Here is a 25,548-nt window from a genome sequence, read left to right as displayed (position 1 = left end):
GCTTTTTGTTTTTTGTTTTGCATTTATAAGTAAAAATATTTTGGTCCATATAACTAAGACTTTTAAAATCAATGCATTATATACTTACATTACCCTGATAATCCAATGTTTGTATTAAAACATATACTCAACACAGGCATTTAACAAAATGATTGATAAATAATTTCCAATGGATGTTACAATCTTTCCTTTCCTTCTCAACAGGAGTCAATCATATTAATCATGTACTGGGGGGGTAGGACTTGCCTGAACCCCGCCGCCACTCCCACTCCAACTTCCTCAAGTTTGCAGGTCTTAGCCTGGTCATAAATTGGGAGGGACCAAAGATGATATTCTCCGAATAAAGGCGGAGAGACAGAGAGGAAAACCCAAAGGCATCTAGAGATCTCAGTCCTCCAGATGCTGGCCAGTCCTCAGTTCCTGGAAACACACACCCCAGTCAAATACAAATAAGGGCAGTAACTATTCCAGCTCTTCAGCAGTAATTGGAGTAACTGCCAGAAGGCTAAACTGGAATTCTAGCTTCGTCACTTGATTATGGTGTTGCCATTTATCAAGAAATATTTATTAAACTAGATCTATGTGCTAGACATTGATTAGATTTGGGAAACAAGAGGTACACAATGCTGTTATTGTAGGCAAAATGTTTACTTTCTGAGGCCCAGGACCCTGATAATGGAAAGCAAGTATAAGATAAACTTACCCTACATACTTACTTAATCACAAATTTGAAATTTCCTCTATTGTGCTTTGCAGTCTTTATTGCTATTACCAAATTAATTAAAGAAGGATCATAAGTGCAAAAGTATAAAGTAGTAAAATAATATAAAACATTTCTGGAAGAGCCTTTTGAGCATAATTACATACTGTGCTTAAGAACTTGGGCCTCTGGGGTTAACCCAAAAGTATTAAATATCCCCACTGTATGTTGGCTTGTTGGCTACCTATGCTTGGGAGAATTTAGAGCTTACACGTGAATCACGACCTACCCTTGTGAGCTCATCAATAATGTTCTGTTGCTCAATGACCTGAAGTTTTAGAAACTCAGTCTCTTGTTCTTCATTAGCTTGGTCGAGGTCATTCAGAGATTTCAATTTTTTCAAAGGTGGGTGTGATGTTATTTTTTCTCTCTGAAATGGAAAAGAAGAAAGTATAGGAGGAAACTTTGAAAACCACAAATTCCAGCCACTCATATTTATAGAAAGCATATGAGATTCCAGCTAAATGTGAATATTGCTCAGGCAATTTTATGCAGACCAACTAAAACACGGAAGTACATTTTATCTGCTATAAAATGTGGACATCATTGAGGATTTTCTGAGACTCTTTATACTTGTTTTCTGAGGATCCTTATACCTGTCTGTTCTGGAGTAAATTAGTATATCACTTGTCCACACATAATATAAGTGATGGTATCTATCTCCCAACTATCATACAAGTTCTTACAAGACAATGCAGATTTCTTAATCATACATTGGTGAAACTTGCAAAGAAGTTTCTGTGGCTTAGGAGGCACACTGACACCTTGCTTCTCCATTTCTAAGCTTTTGGAGAATGTGCACATTCCTGGAGCACACCTACAGTTCTGCAATTTTAGAAACTCCATAATATTCAAAGACAGCAACCTTATCTTGCTTTCTTTCTTAAAGTCTCCTTGCTTACATAAGAAAAAATCCAAGTATCATTGTGTTTTAAAACTAAGTGGTGAAAAACAGTAAGCCAGGCTATTGGAATAATACAATTTTGCAGAGTCTGTAATACCCACCATTTCTGAATTTTCCTTAGTAACGGCTTTTAGTTTCTCTTCCATGCGCTGTAAAGACACCATTAGTTCATCATTTCTCTTGGCGAGGCACTTGTTCCTTTCCAGGAGAGGTTTACATTGTTTTTCAGTTTCTCGTACACGTTTTAACTGGGAAGAAATAAATTAGGATTTGTCTCTTGTATTTGGGGGAGTTTGGGGGCCAAGGGAGTATGTTAAATTTATATATACATATATAATCATGCAGACACTAAAAGAAAAAAAATCTGATATAATTATTATGGCTTGTATTTAGATGTTGCCCAAAGCCTTGTGCTTTTTCAGAAGTGGCTGAATCTAAAGGGTGTGAATAATTCAGTCCTGAAGAACCTTGGATTTGATTTCCAGTACTACACAAACATACACACGGACACACAGACTCTCTCTCACTCTCTCTCTCTCTCAGAGAACATTTTATAATGATGAAAAGGTGTGCCAAAAACATACAACTTAGTATTAATTTTATGCTTGTGGTAGAATGATTTCAAATATTTGTAAAGCAAATGACAACTAAGAAATACAGACAAATCTGTGGGGAGAACAAGCAGTTAGAAGCATTGGTAAAGAAAGTTGTAAATAAGCCTTAGAAAGTATAGTAAGTTTTAAATAAGACAAACTTGGATCAAACTGTAATAATTATAAATTATACATTCTTTTCATGGGAATACGGAACACTTCTAAAATTGATCATATGATCAAAACTGATCATATGTGCGGTCGGTAAAGTAAATGCCAGGATACTCCAAAGGAATGAAACAATATCAAATATAGTCTCTGACCAGAGTGGAATTAGCGGAAAAATTAATCATGAAATGATAATGCAAAAATCTTCTGATACCTAGAAATTACCCTATGCACTTCCAGGTAAAACACATATCTAAGAAGAAACTGCATGACATTAGAAGAGATTTGGAATGAAATGCAGTACCTTGACCCATCAAAATATTGCAGGAGGAAACTCAAACCAGACCTAGAGGGGCTGTTTGGCTTAAAAAAGCATGTTTGAAAAAAGGCATGGAAATAACTCCTTTATATGCAGAACGCCACTGAAAATGTAAAACTACAAGCCAGAGACAAGGATATTTTAAATGCTCCACAAATGATACTTAAAAGTCTTGGTATTAATGAGAAAAATAAAGACAGCACAATAAAAAATGAGCAAAAGCCTAAGAGCAGATCTTAAAGGAAATACGAAGGCCAGCAGATCTTTGAAAGGTTATACAACCCCACTGGAAATGATTAAAATAAAAATATTTTTCATAAACACCAAAACAGTTAAAACTAACAGTTTCTTTGCATACTGGCAAAGATGTGGAGGAACTGCAACTCACACATCGTTGGTAGGAATTCAAACTGTTGTGACAGCGTTAGGAAACTGTAATAACTACCCAAGCTCTGCGTTCTTTATGATCCAGTAATTCCACTTTGTATATTCCAACAGAAATGGACTTGTTTGCACCAAAAATTTGTAAAGCACCAAATTTGTAGCAGCATCATTGCTTTGTTTTTCTTTCTTTTTTCAGTTTTTTTGTTAGTATATGTTTGTAACACATCATGTTTGTATTACTTGTGGGGAGTCTGTACGTGTATGTGGTGCATCTTACATTTTTAATCCCCTTTTCCTCCTCTCCCTTCCACCTCGATTCATCTCTTGATTCCCTTCCCCTTTTAGAAAGAACTCTCTCCCTATTTTCCACGATCCATATTTATTTTACTTTTTATTTACATTTTGGGTTTCTCATACAACAGAAATTTTAGCTTGTGTGTCTCATTTATTTCACTTAATATTATGGTCTCAGGGTCCACCCATTTTCCTACAAACAGTTTAAAAATGTTTAAAAACACAAATGTCCTTTAATGATAGAATAAACAAATGTATTATATGACAGTGTGATAGTAATTAAATGCTATGGAGTAATAAAAATGGATGATCCCTACACACAACACAGTAGATTAACTTCGCATACACAATGCTGAGGAAAATAAGACAAAAAACAAACATCATGTGATTCCATGTACAAAGAATTTTTAAAAAATAGTTATAGACATGTAGACAAGTACAAGTTATACCAGGGTTATCTAGAAGGATGGTGAACGGGAGAGGGGATCCCAAGGAGGGGAGGATCTGAGACCCTGGTAACTTTCCATTGATTCATCTGGATGGCGCTTATGTGGCTGTGCCACTTTGTGAATGTTTATTGAACGGTATCTTTAATGTGCATGCATTTTCTCTATTGTGTTGCACTTCTGTAACATAATTTACACTTTCATAACTTACACTTCTATGGCATTGTACTTAACAAATAAAAACATTCTGAGTTCTACTCACCAATTCATTTCGTTCATCTCCAAGCAGGGTATTCCTGTCCTCTAATTTTCTTATAGTGGCATTCAATTCAGCTATTCTTTTTTGATTTCTTCGCAAATCCTATGCGTGAAAATTAAAACAGGTATCTCTTCAATAATACCTTTCACAAAGTTTTGGAATTCTGCTTATACAAGTAATAGGCTCAGTTTTCTTTATCTGGCTCATGAGGTGACAGTAGAATGTTCAGAGAAGAGTGAATATTTACCCTTTTCTAACACCATATTTGTCACTTGGGATGAAGACCAAGCAAGACTGGTTGAAATTGCAAATGAATTCCACGTGGCAGGTATTCCCTGGATCCCAGACTCATTCATTGCTGTGGGAATGGCAGAGGTTGGATCAGCACATCAGAGATGTGTGTTGAGAGACCAAAGTCATGTTATGATTGCATGAGGTTCAAGAAGCAATTCTCGTCCTGGCTGGACTTTGCTTCCCACAGCTTAGACAGCTGTCCTGCTATTACACTTAGCCACAGAAGGGATACATTGGGAGATAGAGATGGGCTTGGAAATTCCTGCATACTTCTGGAGAGTTAGGTCATAGTAAAAGGAGGTATATTACCTTCATGCATAAAAGGAATCGTTTATGGGGTAGTCTAAAGTGTTTTGCCCAATACAACTGGCTTCCCTGCTGGCAGAATTACCATCAATCACTTTACACACAGAAATGGTTTAATTCTGTTCTAGAGCCCCTAGTACTGCTATTATCATTATCATTTACTTGCAAGCCTATCACCATTTTTCATTGTGATGGTGCTGTTCAGTTGACAGAACAGTTTCACATACATTATACCTTTAGCTTCATAATATCCTAGCAGATTTAGCAGAACAGGTAAAATTCAGGGAGGTTATAACTCATGCATGATCATGTGACTAATATCAATAGGTCAGTAACTAATATGAATTGAATGTTAACTATGTGCCAGGCACTGCAGTTGAGTATCACATACATATCATCTCTTTTGATGTTTAGACTAGTCTTGTGGTGTACTCTGAGCATGGAAATGGTTTGCCTAAATCACACAGTTAATGGCAGACTCAGAATTTGAAACAGAGTCTGACTCTAAAGCCCATTCTTCATCAAATTAATGTTACATTATAGGTACAAGCAAAAGAATTAAAAAAAATATATATATATATGCTACAAACTAGATCAGTATACTTTCTACCTTTTACTGGGATATATATATATATATATCCTAAAAACCAATTCATAAATTATTCATTACTTTGTTCTAAGTAGTACCTTGGAACTCCTAAATAATACATTTTTATTCTTTTTAACAGCTAAATAATTTGAAAGGTATAAAATGTGATAGCTAAATATAAGCTGATTTCTCTTGTACTTCTGAAAATAATTTCTCATATACAATGATGAAAATGCAGGGAAATAAGTGGCAAGTTCAGTGAGTCTAGAAGCTTTCACAGGCTGATGATAAAGGCTTGGTCTTTTATACAGGTATACATTTTGACCTTTGTAGATGAAACTGCCTTTACCAATTTCTAACCCAATTGTTCACACAAGAGAAAATTACCAGTTTTTCAAAAGGCAAGCCTTTTCATTTAATTTATGATTCTTGTTGTAGACTTAATTTTGGATAGGTGTCATCTGGTTAGAAAAATTCTATGAGGGAATTAAAGAGATTTATAATTCTCATATGATCTGCTAATGCAGTGCAGACTTTGTTGTCTACTGTTTTTTACCCTATTCCCAAGGTACTGGATGGTTTTACAGTAGGGCATAGAATTGATCCCTCTGTAGTATACAGAAAAAGAGCTTAAGGGAAAAGTAAAACTTGGGAACTAAATAAAAGATGACTCCTGCCCTCCTCCACCAATGTGAGTGGCCTTACCGGACTGCTGCAGTGTTCGGAGCCATCTCCTGCCCTTCCTGGGATCTCTCGCTTTGGACTGCTCATATTACACTCAGCCTCCTTCACCAGGAAGAGCTGTTCGTCCAGAGCCTCTTTCTGCAGTTGGAGCTTCTGTACATAGCCTGTCTGGGTCTCCAGCTCCTTCTCCAGGGAAAAAATGATCCTGTCCTTGGCTTTGATTTCATCCATCTGAATAAATGAGAACCAGAATGTTTTATTTAACAGTGCTGCAAAAAATGCATTTTTACATTTGTATGAGTTTAACTTCTGATTGATGCAGAAAAAAATAATCATGACTATGGCAAGTATATTGAACTCATTGATGAGATGGGGCAACTTTGTGTACTAAAGGCTTACTCTAGGTTAATTAAGTGGCAAAGAGAGTGATTTTTAGCCGGGCATGGTGGTGCATGCCTGCAATCCCAGCACTTGGGAGGCTGAGGCAGGAGGATTGCTGTGAGTTTGAGACCAGCCTGGGCCACATAGTGAGTTCCAGGTCAGTCTCAACTACATAGTGAGAGCCTGTCTAAAAAAAAAGAGTGATTTTTGTCTTTGCAGTATATCCTGTATGGATGTTTTCATTCAATATACTGTTTGACATGACGTGAGTCAGATATATATGGAAAGGTGAGGTTAATTTAAAATGGGTGACTAGTACTAATAAAGACAGATACTGAATATTACATGACAATGTATCCCAGGACAATTTTTGTTGCATCTTCTTTGGAGGAAATAAACATTTGTGTTCATTCTAAATAATAATTTCTATTATTATCTGTTCATTTCTAACTGAATAACTACAGACTTCCCACTTGCCCAATGTTTTTCTAAGACTAAGCTGTTTGTATTTGGAAAAAAGTCCTTTGACTGGTTCATGTTACTTATCTTTCCCTGCCTGTCTAAATTTCAGAGCAGCCAGTTCTTAACAACCACTTTATCACTGTTGTCAGAAAATCATAGTTGGGACTAGAAGAGGGATGGAAAATATCTGGAGGTACTAGGCAATGTTTTTCCTCCTACATCTGTGGGATATATTTATCGATCCCAATACTCAATTGTACTTAGACTGGCATGGCCTCAGAAGTATTTCTCAACTAAGTGCCACAGATATTCTATTCCAATTGATTAGCATTTCATTGGTCTGAAACCTTTTTGCTTTTTCTGGATAAGGACTAATGAAATGAGTATCTATAAACAATTTTTGAAGATAGTATAGCCACTGGATAAAAGCTTTCTTCTCATTTCATTATATTTTATGTGTATATTCAAAACAGATAAAGAAAGGCATTCAGCACAAACATTGTGCTGTTTTTCTTTTTCTAAAAATGTTTCTTGCATTTAGCCAGTCACTTTGTATGAATCCATTTTTGCTGTGCTCTTTAATTTAGTGGGGTTGGGCAGAGATGCATTTGGGACAGAAATTGTATTACACTGTCACATATTTTCTATACATAAATGCTTATGAACTACTGACTCCAAGTAACCTGATTAAATTTTAGGTCGATTTGCAGAGGGCATTGGGGTAAGTCTGCATGATCCTTAATATACTTGATAATTCAGTATGAAATCAAACGCTCTTCTATTAATTTGGGAGAAACGTAGCATCTTTAGTTTCTATCTCTTTCTAGAGAACTGTGTTATTCATAGCTGAGCAACACATTTACTTGTCAGACTTGTCCTGTATAGTGTTTTATTTCATATTGCTGTAGATTTGCATATTTCTAGTTGATTGTAATGTACTCTACCTAACTGAACTTGCTGGGAAATCATTCCATTACACATCAGTCCATAGAGTCATTTTCATCACCATCATTATAATGGAGATTTACCCATTTTTTAAAAATAGTGGAAGCACTGTAATATGAAAATCACACATCTTATTTTATAGTAATCCTATCAGTAGGTTCTGTTTCACCATTTTACATATGATGACTGAGAACCTGGAAGGTTAAGTACTTGATTACAATTATCTGGGCTGATACGTGGTGAAGCCTGGTTCTCTCAGGCACTCTGCTACTCTGGCTCCAAGATTACCCATATTCTCCCAGCATTTCCCCAAGGGGTTATCCATGGAATATCTAGCAATTTTTTTTCCTTTTTGAGGGAGGGTCTCACTTTGTAGTTCAGACTGTCTCAAACTCATGGTGATCCTCCTGCTTTAGCCTCCCAAGTGCTCAGATTACAGACATGCACCACCATACCCCGCTGATTATCTAGAAATTAATATTGAGAAAACTCTGTTGCATAGTGGCAAAGAGCATAGATTCTGACTTAGATTATAGGGATCAAACAAAAAGCTCTAGTTGTCACACAGGAAGTAGTATGCACCAATATTCTCTGGGAAATTTTCTAGACAATGCAATGCCTATTTCTTTCCATTCCAGTCCCAGGAATAGAGCTGGATGTGGGGATAGGATGCTTAAAAGAAAGGAAAAATGAAAAGTGTGCATGTATCTTATTGAAGCAGTTAGTTTCTGATGTTATTCTGCTTGCACCCAATTTTTGAATCTCTTACTCTTCAGGTAGTTTAGATTTTACATTGTTATTAAGAGGGATTTCATGTCTACTTCAGTGATGTGATAGTAAAAGAAAGCCATGAAAAAATGTACAGATTAACAAGTGGATACACTCATAGATTTTACACTGAAAATCATTAACAAAAGAAAAATGTAATACAAGGCCGTTTTTAAAAATTTACCTACCTGCCAACTCCAGAGTTCAAGGTCTTGATTCTCTTTTCAGCAGCCATTGTTCTTTGAGAAACCAAAAGCAGGGCAGAGACCAATACTTCCTGCACTGGATTTGGTCTTTATCATCAAACAATGCAGTAAACAGCACATTTAAAAGATTCAGAAAGTTTGGCAAGAACAACATTTTATGGTTATACTATTTTATAGTACAAAGAAAATCACACGTTTAGCTTTTAAAAATGTTCTGTGGTAACTATTTTTAACTTAAAATTGAAATCCTAGAAACATCCTCAAAACATAAGTTTGATTCTTAGAAAATAATTGTATAGAGTTGGCAGACAAAAGGGGTTTTTCTTAAAAATACAGTTTTTAGAGAAGCAGAAAATATATTCTAATAAACAATGGTTAATTTAATATGATATAACTAAAGTATAGCTAACCCTAAATATCTGAGTGCAGATGAATATAAATGCTGTTTCTAAATAACCCAGGACACTGTAGCTTTTAGGTCATACATTTGTTTTACATTTGAGCACAGTGAGACACCTATGTGACTTTTGGTCATTCATATTAAAAAGAATGATCCAACTCTGTAGGGTGTGACATAAGTCTTGAAATAGTAGACAAGGTACTGAGAAATTATGTCCAATCAAAAAATTATAATGGTCCTTGTTTTTAACAGTCCTTATTCATTTTGAGGGGAAAATCTACTTAAAATGTGTAGGGATTTTATGGCTCTATGTCTTGCTTTCAGATACTTTTCCTGGAATAAAAAGAAGCAGGTGAGTCAGTCACTCAGGATGTTTCCAGTGGCTCTTCAGACATCTTGGAAAGCACAGAATCATCCTCTATAAAGCCTTATGATATTTTACAAATGTCCACAAAATATGCTGAATTTGCATGAGTTCATAATTTAGAATATTTTTATAGACATCCAAGAAAACAGGAGTTATTGAATAGACATTCTCCATATACATAGAGCTGGGAGAATCTAGTTATTATGAAGAGGGTGATTCAAATATCCCACAATTCCAGTTTGGGCCTGGGCATATATCTCTTTATCTGTCTACCTAACTAGCTATCTTATATTTTTTTATTTGGGGGCATTGTTTAAAATCCAACAATAAGGGAACATGTGAAAAAGCAAACTCCACGGGGCTCTGGACCTGGAACAAGCATGTGTCTGCCCTGGTCTGGTGCAATTACTAACCAGCCTCCGAATGTCCCGCTCAGACTCCCACTTGATCTTCGAGATGGCCTCTTGGTGGGACTGGTGCTCACTCCTAAGGTCCCCAGCCTTGATTTTATCCGCCTGGATCATATTGCTCAGCGCCTCATCCACTTGCTTCTTGGCCATTTTCAGGTCCGTAATTTCCTGTAAGAGCTTAAGACGCTCTGCATCAAACAGTTTCCGGGCCTCCTCCCGGGCCTCGATGGTGAGCGCTGTCCTTACTTTGTCACTGCTGCCATCCCGGAGAGCACAGAGAGCAGACTTGAGCCTCTGGATCTCTCCGTCCCTCACCTTCACTGTCCTTGACATTTCTTGCTCATGTTGCTTGATGAGATTCTCCCTCACGGCCTGTAGCTCCTTCATCTTCTCCTCATGCAGCTTGGCTTTGAGCTCTGTCACCAGGACCGTGTGCTTGCGCTGTTCCAGCTCACGAATTCTCTTTGCTTCTTGAGTCTTCTCTCTTTCAAGCTTGGATACCTAAAACCAAAGAGGCAAAAAGATAAAAGAGGTGAGCCTCAAAGAGAAGGTGTGCTCCCAGGCAGGATCTGCAGTTTACGCTGCTGTGATTGTTAATTCCTCATTTCTTTTCAAATGCCAGCCACTGTGAGCTCAGAGGGAGGGGCACCACAGCATTTAAACCCAGGAATACACCTGAGACTATTTATATTACTTTGTTCAGACAAATATTTGATGTTCTAGAGCCTTACTGTTCAATGTGTGGTCTGCAGAGAAGCTTGTTAGAAATAGAGATTCTTGTGCTCTATCCCAGACTTATTGAAGCTGAGAGATAGAGGAAGTTAGACAGACACGGCACAGGTCCTGGATGGTTAACCTGAAGTGATCTGAAAGTTGGGGTTTAAGTGAGTAAACATAGCAAAGGGTCTGAATAATTAACTTAAGCAGACTATCAGGGCCTAATGGAATGCAAGGGACAAAGAACACCTCCCTAAACAAATAGGAGAAATCCTGAAGGAAATGAAATGTAAAGATAGCAGCTTACTTTCCTGACATGGAAGACCTACCTGCAACCAGGGACATCCCTCCACTTGGTCACGTTCACCCATAGGAAAAGCTGTATAAAAAGCCTCTAAGGAACCCCTCCCTGACTATTGGGGAGCTTTTCCTTTCATTCTTTGAATTGAACATACATTCAGCCATTCCCCACTGCTTGCTGCATGCTGTTTTGTCAACCTCAGTCTTCTTTACTTCCAAACAAGGACTCAGATCATAGCACAGGAGGGAGCTGGTGATACTGTGAATCACAATGTGCATGTTAACGAATCTGCAGGTAGTGGGTAAACACATGAAGATTAGGAGGCACTGCTCTAATGGGTTTCCTCCTTGGTACAGAAGAGTTCGATGCAAGACACAGAGAGAGGTTCTCATACCACACAACCTGAGCCAGATCCAAAATGGCAAATGTGGATATCTCTGGATAGCTGAAAGTTTGAAATTGTAATCAGGCTAATAAACTAGTACCTAAAGCGATAATATAAAATATCTCTCTCCCTTCTTTTTTCTTCCAGAAGAGAATCTGCTGCTGCTAATGGGAAAGTGAAGAATATAGATATTTGAACTTTCTTAGTATTGCAACCTTGTTCCTTCCCAAGCCTCTAAGGTTGTTTCTTTGCATCCTTCTCTATCACTCCTGTCACTCTAATTTGCTCTTCCCCAAGCCACTTTTTCAAGTAATTTAATACACTTTTCTTTCTAAGCATATCACCTTTCAAGAATTCTGGTTGAAAATAAACTTTTGTTTTTTGTTCTGTTTCCAGTGATAGGTGTCGATGTAGGTCAACAACTATCTTAGTCTGGCTCAGTAGCTGTGGTTGGGGTTTTGCCATTAGTAGCTGGAAAAAGTCTGAGTGGTCTAATTCTGTACCCTCTTTCCCCTATTTCATCTCTGCCGTCACACTCTCTTTGTCTTCTCCCTCTGAATCTGTTTCTGTCACAACACACACATGCACACCCACACCCTTGATACTCAAAATAACTTGGAAATGGAGACAAAAATATGGGAGCCCCAAGAGTATTGTCTACTTCAGTGATACTGTATCTCTGCTGCTTTTCAAGTTGGAAGATTTTACAAAATACTAGTCAAGAGCCTTTTGAGCTAAAAAAATTAAGATTCATTATGATTATAGTGTGAAATGTTTCAGATTTTTGCTTACCTCAAAAATTTATGTACCTTAGTTATTACAGTATTTTCTAAGTCCTCGTAGCATTTTATAAGTATTTTATTTTAAAAACCAAAACAATTGCTCTTACAATGGTCATTCCTTAAAAAAAATTTTTTCAATACTCCATGTTTGTAGTATATTATTTTACATTCCTTGTGTGGAGCTGGCACATGTACATAACAGAGCTTAATTCCTTTTTTCATCCCTTCTTGTTCTTCTCTCTTCCCTCCCTTGTCCCTCCCTCCAACTTTGATCCCCTTCCTGCTTAAGAAAGATCTACCTCCCTACTCCCTGTTGTCTATCTTTTGTTTTGCTCTTTAGTAATAATTTGTGTTTCTCCTGTATAGAACCCATATGATCTTTAAGCTTGTGTTTCTGATTGATTTAAGATTATGGTCTCAGGACACATCCATTTTCCTACAGATGACTCAGGCTTGCTCTGAAAGAGCTCAAAGCACGAGAGAACTCGGTGTGCTAAACAGCCAGGCATCTTCAAATAAATGTCCTTCGGTTCTCCTCCTGCTTAGGCCTAAGTCCCTTCCTGGACCTCTGTCCTCTCATATGTCCTGTGCCATCTGTCTAGTGCAATGGCCACCAGCCACATTGAGCTCTCTCAATATCTAAGTTTGAATTGAGGGTTTCTTTAAGTGCAAAAAACTTGAAGTGCAAGACATACTGTGAAATAAAAGATGTAAAATTTCTTGTTAATCATTTTTATATTGACTATATGTTAAAGCTTTAATATTTCTGAGCATTAGGTTGAACAAACTATATTATTAGAAATAATCCTGCTTCTTTTTACTTTATAAAGTTGTAGCTATAAGAATTTTAAAGCTCACAGGCATGGCTTGCATGTGTTGCTTATGCTATAGTTGTTTGTTCAAAATTGCTCTAGAGGACTGAAAGGTTGATTTAATGAACATAAATTTTCCCACATTGCTCATGATAATCTTTCAGTAAAGCTTGGTTCTGGCTTTATTTATGCACCTGCTCAAAAATCACCCCCAGCCCCTGTATTCTGTAGAATAAAATCCCAGCACCTAAGCCTGCCCTCCTCTCATCTAAGCTGGTTGGACTACAGCTCCTGTTACCTTCCTCCCTCTGTTCATCTGACCCTGTTCCAAGCTGGTATTAGGCTATTTTCTGGAAGTGGTACATTTCCTTTCTGGTGCTTATAGTTTCCTCTCCCTGACCTACTCTTCCCTCTGCTCCTTCTGTGATGCTCTTTATCCTCAGCTAGATGACATCCTTGCCTGATATGCGAACCTGTTCACCCAGGACAAAGCTCTCTTGCCTTTGTTTCTTAGGATTTCCTTACTGGCCTGATCCATACTTTTCTTTATGTTATGACTTTTGTATGTATGGTCATCCTTAACTACCTCCTCTCCTCCCAGTGCTTGTAGAAGGCTACCACTGAATATTCCTTGGTTCGCAGCACAGGGCAGAGGAAACAGCCAGAAGGCCAATGTGGATTAAAGGCTAAGGGGTTAGCATGTTTCACTGGGTAGCTTCCTGACTAGAGGCAAAAATACCTTATGTCATACAGTCAGAGAATGCAGTCTTTACAGTTACCAGAGCAGTCCCCATCCATCCTTTCCCCACAGAACACTGCAACAAAACAAAAGCTCCAAAGATGTAAGAAAGCCCACCTTGATGTTTTCATTCAGCGCTTCAGTAAGGAGAACCTAGGTCATATTCCCTATCTTTCTATAGTGAATGGAAGAAGATATTTTTCAGACCAGGGTGAGTGTACTGCAGCTTTCTGTTCCACTCCCTACCTTTATAAATAAACTTTTATTAAGGCCACAGCCATACCCGTTCATTTTTGCATCACTTAAACCTGCTTTCATGCTACAGTCGAGTTGAGTAGTTTCACAGAGACTGTTTGGACCACAAAGCCTAAAATATTTATCAGCTTTTCTTTAATAGGAAGAACTTATTGGTTCCTGTTTTAGATAACAGTTTTTAGAGAAAGGGCCTTATTTTTTTTTCATTTTTATTTTATTTAAAAACTCAGCTTTTTGTCTACATAACACACTGCAGATGTTACCAGCTCAAGTGACAGGAACTTAGTCCTCTTCAGTCTGGGCAGGATGTATTTATATGAGGCATTTGGAACAGTGTCATTGCTTCCAGCCGGGGCTGTTGGTTAACAATTTACTAAACATTTTAGCAAGTCTTCCTAAAATAAAAGTGACTGTAATAAAAGTGGACAAAGGGCAAGAAAATGGATTTGCTTTGTGCTATTACAACATCTGCTACCCCTAGGAAAGCTGATTGAGAAATCCTGCTATTGGTATTTCAAAGATTAAATTAGATAATGCATGTGAAAAATAGTTTGTACTATAAAGGTACTATTACATGTATGGTAATATTAGAGTAGGATATCTTTAAGTTTATATCAAATTCTGTGTAGGATTTGGTTGTATCTCCTTATAATTCCGTCATTTCTCTCAAGTTATATACACTAATCTTTTGTGTAGATGAAGGAGGAGATATTAACAAAAATTAAAAATAAAGGTGCACGGAAAATATAGTCCAAGATAAAAGCAATATATAGTGAAGATAAAAGCAAATATAAACAAACACTGTCTTCTTGTACATTACTCAAGAGAATCTACAAAAATGAACAAAATTCAAAGGAATTGAGCAACATTTGACATTTCTTATGTCCACTTATTCTAGTTGTCATGGAAACTGGCAATTTTTGTGGAATTTCTAGGTATGGCTCTTTCTTCTGAAGCTTGGGAGATATGTTTCACAGTGAAGAAATGCCAAAGGGTGTGACTGAAATGTGGTGAGACATAGGATTTTTTGTAGTAACTATTTGCAGTGTAAATGGAACAAATAGGGGAATATATTGAAATATTTTAATGTAAATCTTGAGATTAATACAAAAAGATGAGCTAATCTTCAGTAAAAAACGAAGTTATGAAGAGGGTAATATTTTGAAATAGCAAAAATTAATAGCAGAAATAAAGAATTTTGGTTATTGGAAATATTTTATGGAGAAACATTTCAGCTCAATCATGTAATAACAAGCTCGTATGGAGGTCTTCTTTAAGTCTTTACATTTATCCCTTAACTTCCTAGGAAGCTGCAGAATATTGGTAGGATTTATTTCACCGTAATTTCACAGGAGAAGTGAGAAGCGACCTCTACATGAGCGCAATGGAAAGAAGGCATGTCCCGTGTGGGTGAGGAGCCAGGTCTGGGTCGAGCCTGTGTCTCTGTGCCCCCTCTGAAAGCTCAGGCAGCTACTTTACTTCTGTCAGCTCAGTTTTCTAATTAGCCAGTTAAGCTTGGTGAGAGCATTCTCCTATTGTGAGGATGAATATTTAGATATCTGGGCAGAAGCCCTTTAGAAAGTCCAGAGCACTATTAATTCATAAAAGAGACTATATTGCTAATTTTGATGAATATTGCTGTGTATAATAACATTATATTACACAATGTTATATTAATGCCACCACCAACATATATAAAGTACCCACGTATGGTGATGAGATCAGCATTACTATATTACATTATTAAGACTGTAACAAATGTATTCTATGCATAAAGAAGTATTCAGAGATAAATCTGGGTTTCCTCATTATGTATTGAGTTCCTTGGCATTGGCGGCATCAAATCCTAGCTTGGATGACCCTTGGAATGTATGTCAACAGGGAGCCCTGAGCAGAGCTGTGAGCATGGGCTCCCAGATGGCTTTACCCTGGATGTCTGGTGGAAAACTGATGAGGATTCATGATCACTTTACAGAGGCTTCACATTGTATTTTTTATCTCTTGTTTTAATTCTGGTCTGGCCTTTGGAAGATGCCAGTGTAAATTCTATCAAGATAGTACTGGTGATGATTTGAGATTTTAATGTGAACGTCCAAGAATAGGATTAAAACTAGAAAGGGCTGAGGGGTTATCGAGGCAAGGCAGGCTCACAGCAGCTTTGGCTTGGATTATCTGCACCGGATGTTCCTAGAGAGCTAAGCTCACAGCAACCTGGCGGAGGCTTTCCTGGGTGCCAAGCGACGTCAACAGCTGATGTGAAGGAGGAAAGAGCTACCACTGTGGGAAGGCTGCTTATAAGGGAAGACTTACCCAACCTGGGGGAGTACAAAGAATTCTTTTTTTATATTTCTCACTTACAGCCTGTGATGCTTCCTGAAAAGTAAGGGTGCAGATAGCAAGAAATACCCCACCCACATTTGGGCCCTGAACCTAGAAGCTGTAGACTCCAGGATGGCTGATTTTCTGAATGCCCTAGGGACCACAGAATGCAGTGGAGTCAGAGGTTCAGCATTAACTTGATCTCCACTCTCATACAGAAGACTGCAGTTCCCATTTTGGCTCCTCCACTTTCTATGCCACTGAGAGCAATTGAGTTAAATGGTCTGAGCCTTATTTTCTTCCTTAGTGAAATGAGAACATGCCTTTGTCCCAGGCTTACTGAGATGAACATGAGGCAAAGTGTGAAAGCGCTTTGCAGTTTCCAATGGGTGGTTCCCGTGTTGGCAGCATTTTGCCTGGAGCTGACTCCTCCTAGGCCCTGTAACCCAGGGCTGCTATGTGCCCCTGTTTTCTGCTCCTGTCCCTTCATCTCCTGTCATTTTCCCCACACTACTCGTTGCGGCGGTAGACCAACTCCAAGGCAGAGAACAACACCACAGGGAATTCATTGGATGGATTTCCCATCTCACAGCAATCCTTACTGTGTGCATACACACTGAAGATTGAATCGTGGCCTCACAGTGTCCAGGGAAAGGTGAATGTATCATAGGTATCACAGGTGAATGTCTCAACTTGCTGTCAAGGAAAAGACAGACCTGGGCAAAACTCCTTTCTCCACCCAAGCCTAAGGTATCCAACCTATAACAGTGCTTGTGCCTCAGGTTGTTAGGAAAGCTTTTAAAAAGAATCATTTAAGTTCATTCAGCAAGTAGTCCTGAGCACCTCCTACATGTCAGGAAGGTTCCTCATCTGTAAAATGGAGATGGCAGCAATGCCTGAACATGAGGATGAAAGTCAAAGGAGATAACTGCACTGAAATACTTAACAGCCTGGACACAAACAAATTGTTCACAAATTAGCACACATCCGCTCGTATACAGATGCCATTATTGGCTTGCTTAATAGATGAGGACAGGAAAACACAAAGGGGCTTCATAATCAGCTCAGGCTCACTAAAGGATTAAGTGTAAAAGGATTGTGAGAGGATGGAGTGTGCCTGTTAGAGTGTCTGATATGCAGTAACATTCAAGGAGTTGTAGCTGCTTATATTCTCAGCCAAAGCACCTACGACACTGGTCTCTGCGTAGATGTCATTCTGGAAGTGTCAGTGGGATTATTTGTCTTGCTGGAAAGATGAGTAATAGCCCACTGCCCCAAAGGTTTCCCCTCCTTACTTAGTTCATTGCCAGTAGCAGAGCGGTCATTTTATCATCAGAGCTCAGGAAGCAAGCTGAGAATATAAATTCATGTCTTGCCATTGTTCTCAGTCTTTCTCTTAAAGACTGGGCCTTTGAAAAACACAATCACATTTCTTTACAATAAAACTACTTTATGATTTGTTTGCCCTCTAGATCCTTTGCTCTCTGAGGACGGCTGCTGACAGGCAGTGAGGGTTTGCTTTTGCCTCTGTGCTGAGACTGTCATTAACTGCCACAGAAAGGAGAGGGAAGGATAAAGCCAGGAGCAGGAAGAATAAGGCAGGGAGTGCCAGGGTCTTGTCAGAGAAGGGGAAGATTGCACTTGCCTGCTGGCTTAGACTCCAGGGCCAGCCCCTAGACAGACGGGCAGCCTTCTTCAAGCTTGAGACCCACTTTAAAAGGCCTGAGTGTGGAGAATGGCAGCAATGGGACATGGGGCACTTGGTGTTTGCCCTTTTTTGAGATGCCATGAATTTGTTTTCTGTCACACAGCAATATTTATGGCAACCAGTTTCTAGACCAGTAAGCTTCCTCCTATGAATGTAATTTATCATCCTGTTACAAAAATTCAGGGAGACTACCTCCCTTCAAATGTTGTCCCAGGAAAGTAAAAACTTTTCGTGGATGGTGAAAGCTGGAAGGGATCCATGGTGTCGGCATCCATCCATCTGAATTTGCCAGACTACTTCACAGAGTTACAAGTCCTCATCCTCACTCACCCTACTTTATCAGATTCCTTGGCTTGTGGGCCCAGAAATCGCAGTTTTTCACAAGCTCCCCCAGGTTATTCTATGATACAGTAATGCTAGGAAAACACAGATAGGAACAAACAAGATTCACTCAAATGAGTTGGACAGAGAGATGTTAAGATAACTAAAATTCATCTTCAAGAAGAAAGACGCATAATTCTTAGACCTTCTGACTTTCTAACTAATGCTTTTAAAAATGAAGTCTTGTTTCCTTTTGCTTCATGAACGCTAAGAAAGTTCCTTCATAAACTTCACATTGAGGTTTATTTATCCAAGGTCAATGCTCGGCTGAAACAGGAGGCAATAGGGTTGGGCTATCCGAAGTCCATTTATGATTTTTGTTGAAACAAGAAGAGATAGATTTTGGAGAAATAAAAAATTAAAATGTAGCAGTGACATCAAATAAGAAAGAGCAGAAAAAAAAGGAATAAATGTATTTGTTGGATTGTATCATACTACCTGCTGATCAAGAATGTTATTTACAGAGGTATTCAAGCAAAGGAAGTTTATGCTGACATAGTTGTCCCTGGTGTGCTCCAAGCAAAACTGTCTCCTGCAGGTTGAGTATTATAAATTCTTCCTTATCCATGACTTTGCTTGATACTTACATTGTTTTGCTTTGGTAAGACTTGTGTTTTCATATCCATTTAACTGATGAGATGTGAAGTAACAAAAAGGTTTTTATTAGCGATTAACTCAAATCCAGAGAATATTAGAAAGAATACTAATATTAAAAAGTTTCGCACTTGCTATGAGTCAGGCAACCTTTTCGCACCTCTTCACAACTTTCCCGTTTAATCCTCATAAGCACAGTTCTTTATGGACTTCTCTGATTCACACCTTATCACAGCCCTATGAGATGGTTAATTTTACTGACAAAGACACTTAGGTATAAGGAGTGAACCATCTTTAATTCATTTCTCTAGTTTTTTCAACAAATAAATTCTAAGATTTTAAGTTCTAGAGATATTTAGGTTCTAAGGGATAACAAGTAAGCTAGGTCCTGCTGCCACAGAGATTACACTCGACTTGGGAAAGATAAGCACTAAACAAACAATATATATATATATATACAATATATATACAAGTGTGTGTGTGTGTATATATATATGTCAAACAGGCTTTGGGAGAGCAACGTGCACTGGGAGAAGTGGTCTATTTTAGAAACTGTGGTGAGGAAAGGAACCAGTGGCCAACTAGAGAAGTAACAAGAACAAAAGCCCAGAAGATGGTGGGCTTATCTCTCCTGAGCCAGCAGATGCCTGGAGCAACGTGATCAAGAGCAGTAGTTGAGAGCCAGGGTTTTAGCTCAGTGGTGCCACACCTGTCTTGAAAGCTCAAGGTCCTGAATTCAATCCCCAGGACTGCCAAAAAAGAAAAGAGCAGTAGTGGAAATGAGTCAAAGGGGACTGGAGCTCACATTCTATAGTGGGAGGGAAATTCCTTAACTGAATGAGAGACAGGGAAAGTACTAAGCAGCGCAGGGACACGATGTGATGAGCTGTGATGCATCCTTGAAGGACTGCTCTGAATTCTGAAGAAGGGAGTCTATAAGACGAAGAGTGGACTTGTCTGAGCTGTTCTTCTATTTGTTTAATCTAATTTCCTAGACCAGCCTCACTAAGGAGGTGGGGATCTGCTTAGTGAGTACACTTATCTCCCTTTCTAGGTGTGCGGTGCTGCAGCTGAGGACAGGGGACAAGAGAATCTCCGTGTATGGGGTGGTGCTGGGCATGGACGCAACCAGGACTGCTCTCAAGGCCATGGCCGCGGGGGCCCTCACTCACCTTGGACTTCTCCTGGTGCAGCTCTATCTGAATGTCTGTGAGCTTGGTCCTGAGGTCTTCGTTGGCAGCTTGAAGGGCAACAATGAGTGTCTCGGGCTTCTCGCCCTTACTTCGCCCTTTCTTGGACATCGTTTCTTTCTAAATGAAGTCTGTTGGTTTCTAATCCTTTCAAATAGGTGCTGCCATGTTACTGGTTCTTATCCTGGAGCGCGATGTTTCAGCATCTACTGCGTGGTGCTCTGTGGTAAGGTCTCCTCAGCTGTCCTGGAAGCCCTGAGAAGAAGCAGAGACAGCAGTGACTTTCGGGCAAAGAATGCAGCCCGTCCACTCTCAGCACGCGCGGCCTGCCGTGCCTCCCCCGGGGCTTTCCTGTCTCCAGTGTCTACTCTACACTTGGCACCAAATTTACAATCTTTTTTTTTTCAAAAGCTTAGTCTGATCCTGTCAACACCCTGCTTGAAATTTAAAATCCTTCACCTGTGCATCTGCATCTCACATCGTGGAATGCTCTTTTTGCCCACTTTTTATTCCTTACTTTTTCCACGATGCTCACTGACACTGTGACCATAAGAAACACAGTTGTAAGGGGGCCGGGGATTTAGCTCAGTGGCTTTGCTGCCTGCCTTGCAAGCTCAAGGACCCAAGTGCAATCCCTGGTACCAAAAAAAAAAAAAAAAAAAAAAACCCACAGTTGCTAAAAGTCCCCCATGTTCCTGGCAAAAAAGTGGACCTGAGGATCAGTGGAATAGATTAGAAGATGCAGAAACAACTCCAGATATACTCAGCTACCTCATCTTTGACAAAGGAGCCAACCATCCTCAGTGGAAGAAAGATAGCCTCTTTAATAAATGGTGTTGGAAAAACTGGATTCCAACTTGCCAAAGATTAAAACTAGACCCCTGTCTTTCACCATGCACTAAACTAAAATTGAAATGGATTAAAATCTAAATATTAAAACAGAAATACAAAACTTGCTGGAAGATAAGTTAGGTAGAACTCTCAAAGACTGGCATAGGAAAAGACTTTATGAACAAATCCTCAGTAGCATGGGAACTAGCACAAAGAATCAACAACTGGGATCCCATTTTATTAAAAAGCTTCTGCACTACAAGAGGAACCATCAACAGAACTAAGAGACAACCTACAATGTGGGAAAAAATTTTTACCAGCTGTTCCTCAGACAAAGGTTTACTATCTAGAATATATAAAATCAGACCCCCAAATATAAAGACCTGATTAAAAAATGGGCATCTGAAATGAACAGACATTTCTCAGACAAAGAAGTAAAAACAGCAAATAAATATATGAAAAAATGTTCAAAAAAAACAAAACAAAACAAAACAAAAATGTTCAACACCACTGGCCATTTGAGAGATGTAGCCGAAAACAACACTGAGATTCCACCTCACCCAGAAAGAATAGCCCCTATCAAGAAATCAACCAATAACAAATGCTGGTGGGGTTGTGGGGAGAAAGGAACCTGCTCCATTGTTGTCGGGAGTGCAGACTGGTGCAACCACTGTGGGAATCAATATGGAGATCCTCAAAAACTAGGATTAGAAGTCCCATTTGACCCAGCTATCCCTCTGCTGGATATCTTTCCAAAAGAATTAAAATAATTATACCACAGCAACATATGTGCACCCATGTTTATAGCAGCACAGTTTGTATTACCTAAAACTTGGAAACAGCCCAAATACCCATCATCTGGAGACTGGATAAAGATGACGTGTTTTTTTGTTTGTTTGTTTGTTTTTATAAAACAGAGTATTGCTCAGCCATAAAGAATGAGAAACTAGAGACATTTATAACTAAATGGATGTACACTGAGGCCATACTTTTAAGTGAAAGAAATAGGATACACAAGTAAATACCAAATAGTTTAGTGTGAAAAACTAAAAGTGTAAATAAGGTTCAAATTGTGTAATTGATAATGTGAAATAGGAAGAAAAGGTCTGAAAGAGTAAGGAAAATGAGAAGGGTAGGTGAAAGGAAATAAGGGAAAAGAAAAATATGAGAAAAGGAAAAAATGGAAACAAAGTCTATAAATAGGGGAGGGTGGAGAGAGTGAAGGGAGGGCAGGGGAATGGGGAAAAGGTAAGAACCAAGATACATCATGTAAAGGTACAAGATCCCAGAGATGAATGTTAACTGTAATGTATACCTAAAATGTACCAATAAACTTAATGAAAAAAGATGTCCCCCATGTGGCACCTCTGACCAGAGCTCCAAATTTAAGAAAACCCAATATTGGTATGCAGTGGAGATTAACCATAAATACAATCCTGGGTTAAGTGGTTACCCATATAACCCTTCAGTTAAAATTATTAGAGTTGCTTCCATATGCTTTGCTAGTGTACTGTGTTTAAATTTTTTCATTCAGAATCCCAAGGCAGAAAAACAATCCCCTCTTCTCTCCTTCTTAGCCTCTCTGCATCATCCTCATCACCATAATCTTTTTGTTTTGTTTTGTTTTTAGAAAATACAAATTACACAGTTGTCCTAGAAGTACAGGGAGGGACTTTTGTTTCTATCTGGGATGAATAAGGAAGCCCCACCCCAGGAAGCGGGGAGTTTGCCTGTTTCCTGAGGAGTAGTCAGGAAATTAACAGACTGAGAAACAGATGAAGCAGCATGGGCAAAGAAAATGTCAGGTATTGAGACACAACAGAGCAGTCATAGCGACTATTTCGTGAGGGGGAAATGAAGCTTTTTAATCCCCGCCCCCCAGATAAGGCTGGTAAGGCACTAATACTGGAAAGATTTCCTGGAAATGATGGTTGAGGACAAACCCAGAATTTCAGCCTTAGAATTTTGTAGTGGGGAAATGTGTGGAAGTTCCTGGTAGGTGGTGTCCTAACAGAGCCAAAATTTGCACTATTTTGGTGGCTGATTGTGGGAGAGAATGGAAAATGGGAGAACAGGTAGGAGGCTACTGAGTTTGTCCAGGTGAAACAGGATGATGGCGGTCTGCTCAGAATAGAACAAGGAGGTCAGAAAACAGTGGAGATTAAACCATTAACCTCAATGGGAAAAGCATGACAAGATACTTGAGAGTTTCCCACACAGCCTTTCAGAAAACTCGGTGCTGTACGCACTGAGGTGCTCAGTCTGGAACAAAGGAGAGCTCCGAGAGGTCACCCTTATGTTCCAGCAGCTGCTGCTTTCTTAAGATCCTGGCATTTCACTCTGAGAACTGTGGTGCGATTCGGGACTGTGTGTCTTCTTCCCTCACAGGCACTGGAAGTGTGCCCTTTGGAGTGTGGCCTTGGGGGCATAAGGGCAGGGAAAGAGAAGGGAAGAGGGAAGGCGAACCTGTCCACAACAGTCATGGACCTGTCTGCCACATCCCATCTTGTGCTCGATGATGGAGTGGTGGAGTTGACTTGTGAGCTTCTTTACAAGTCTTGCCTAATCTTTAAAGTGCAGGGCTGGGAGATTTCAAAGAGGCCCTTCAATTTATATATTGAAATGAATTCAGCAAACATTTATTGAGCATTTTTGCGATAGAGAGCAATGGGCATTAAAGATAAATAAGATGGTACTTAATCCCAAATAGTACTGGGTAAGAAAATTCACACAGACATTTCCAACAAATTTCTCTTCCTTTGGTTGATCTTTAACTGTCTCAGTTTCCCTAGGATTCTCCAGCTACTGTCCGATGACATCATCTATGACTCCCAATTTTATATCCATAGCCTTAATACTCCAAACCCCAGAGTCATAATGTAAATTCTGCTACTTATTAAACCAGATTAAATATCTGATTAGCTTCTCAAACCTCATATAACTAATGTAGAGGTCTGTATTACACATTCTCCAAACCTTAGTCCCCTTGGGTTTTCCCACATCATTAAAGGGCACCGTCAACATGTATAGTTCTGGACGCAGTCTTAGAAATTGTCATTTCTTCTACTGTATTCCTTTTGCTTTTATTCAATTTACCTAAATCCTGTCTGCTTTGCCTGTAAAATGACTAACTTCTCTCCAGCCCCTAACATGCTGTTAGAACACAGAGAAAACCCTTCCTAGTTGTGCATCTTCTTGAATGAAGAATGGGCTTTTCTAAATGGACATGGCAAGCACATGAGAAAGAGCTTGAGCAAAACCCCACGGCCACCGATTTGCCTGGTGTATTTAGAAAAGGCTGTAAGCAGATGACAGACTAAGGTCAGATTTCAAAAGTTCTTGCACAATAGGCTGGGGAATTTTCACTTGGTTATATGGAAATGAGGACACACAGAAGCATTCAAATGTAAGAGCAATAACAACAATTATCATCATAGGACTTGACAGACTGATTACTGTGCATCTGTCACTGGACTAAGTGCTTAACATACTACTCTCATTTAATCTTCACATAAACCCAGGAAAAATCACTCAGACAAGCTAAAAGAACTTGCCCAAGTTGGCTAAGTGGGTAGGCAGTGAGGCTCAGACTCAAATCCAGGACATTTGCAACCCAGGCTCTTATGCCCTGGGCCGCACCATGTCGTACTGCAGTGGAGAAGGGTAAGTTTGCCTGCATTGTTGAAGATGAGTTAGTAAGGAGGGAGGGACTGCTGGAAGAAATCAGGTGGACTTCCCCAGTCGTCCATGCGAGAGACAACACAGCTCCAGAGATGAGACAGGAGGCAGCCACTTTTACGGGTGGAGACACTGATGGAATCATGTCTTGTTTTTCTTGGTTTAAACACTCTTCTGTCACATGAGAGAGAATGAGCAAATGGGTGCCAACTCATTGGAATTGCTTGCAGCCAAAATGTGCAAAGCAATAATATAACAGATAGAGTCTGCATTTTAATTTATAGACTTTTTTGAAGAATGTAATATTATATGGCTGCTTTTTCTTTCTTTCTTTCTTTCTTTCTTTCTTTCTTTCTTTCTTTCTTTCTTTCTTTCTCTTTCTTTCTTTCTTTCTTTCTTTTTTGTTTTGGTTTGAAAAGTACTATATATTCAATCCCATGAAGTCTAAGGAAAGGATAGGGTGAAAAAATTAGATACGTATTTAAAAGAGAAAAAGCACTATTAGAAATTAGTATAGAATAAGCTTGTGGATTCTTCAAGGTAGAAACTCCATCACTAAGGTCCTATGCACCCTTTGATGGTGGAGAATTTTCCACAGTCTTCTCCGGCTGGGTGTGCCTAGCTGTCTCATGCTTCTTACTTTCTAATTTTACTACAACCTTTTTGTCTTAATGTATTGCCTTTCTTTCCTTTATATTGCACAGCTATTTGAGATAAAATTCATGTAAAACAAAATTCACACTTTTCAAAGTATACAGTCCAGTGGTTTTTGTATATTCACAAGGTTGTATAACCATTGCCACAGTTAAGTTTAGAATGTTTTCAACACCTCAGAAAGAAAACTCCTATCTCTTAGTGGTGATTTCCTAATCTTCACCAAACTCTCCCAGCCCTAGGGTAATTTATATATATATATA

The 25,548-nt window shown here is 38.9% G+C and overlaps 1 protein-coding gene across 3 annotated transcripts in view; it reads right to left on the bottom strand.

Moving 5' to 3' along the window:
* Jakmip2 (janus kinase and microtubule interacting protein 2) overlaps window positions 1-25,548 on the bottom strand; it is a 166,116-nt gene that overhangs the window by 43,721 nt on the left and 96,847 nt on the right. For all 3 annotated transcript variants that reach the window (XM_010627077.3, XM_033766789.1, XM_010627079.3), the window contains exons 2-7: window positions 20,105-20,377; window positions 9,943-10,440; window positions 6,022-6,231; window positions 4,131-4,229; window positions 1,766-1,912; window positions 990-1,130 (exon numbers count right to left, since the gene is read on the bottom strand). In XM_010627077.3, coding sequence (XP_010625379.1) covers window positions 990-1,130; window positions 1,766-1,912; window positions 4,131-4,229; window positions 6,022-6,231; window positions 9,943-10,440; window positions 20,105-20,233 — 1,224 coding nt within the window. In that variant the 5' untranslated portion in view covers window positions 20,234-20,377. The remainder of the gene's footprint in view (window positions 1-989; window positions 1,131-1,765; window positions 1,913-4,130; window positions 4,230-6,021; window positions 6,232-9,942; window positions 10,441-20,104; window positions 20,378-25,548) is intronic.

This window comes from Fukomys damarensis, unplaced genomic scaffold, assembly GCF_012274545.1.
Source record: "Fukomys damarensis isolate Sample0158 unplaced genomic scaffold, DMR_v1.0_HiC HiC_scaffold_3, whole genome shotgun sequence".
Taxonomy (NCBI): Eukaryota; Metazoa; Chordata; class Mammalia; order Rodentia; family Bathyergidae; genus Fukomys; species Fukomys damarensis.
The sequence above is the reverse complement of the archived record's forward strand: the minus strand, read 5'-3'. Positions and strand labels throughout refer to the sequence as shown.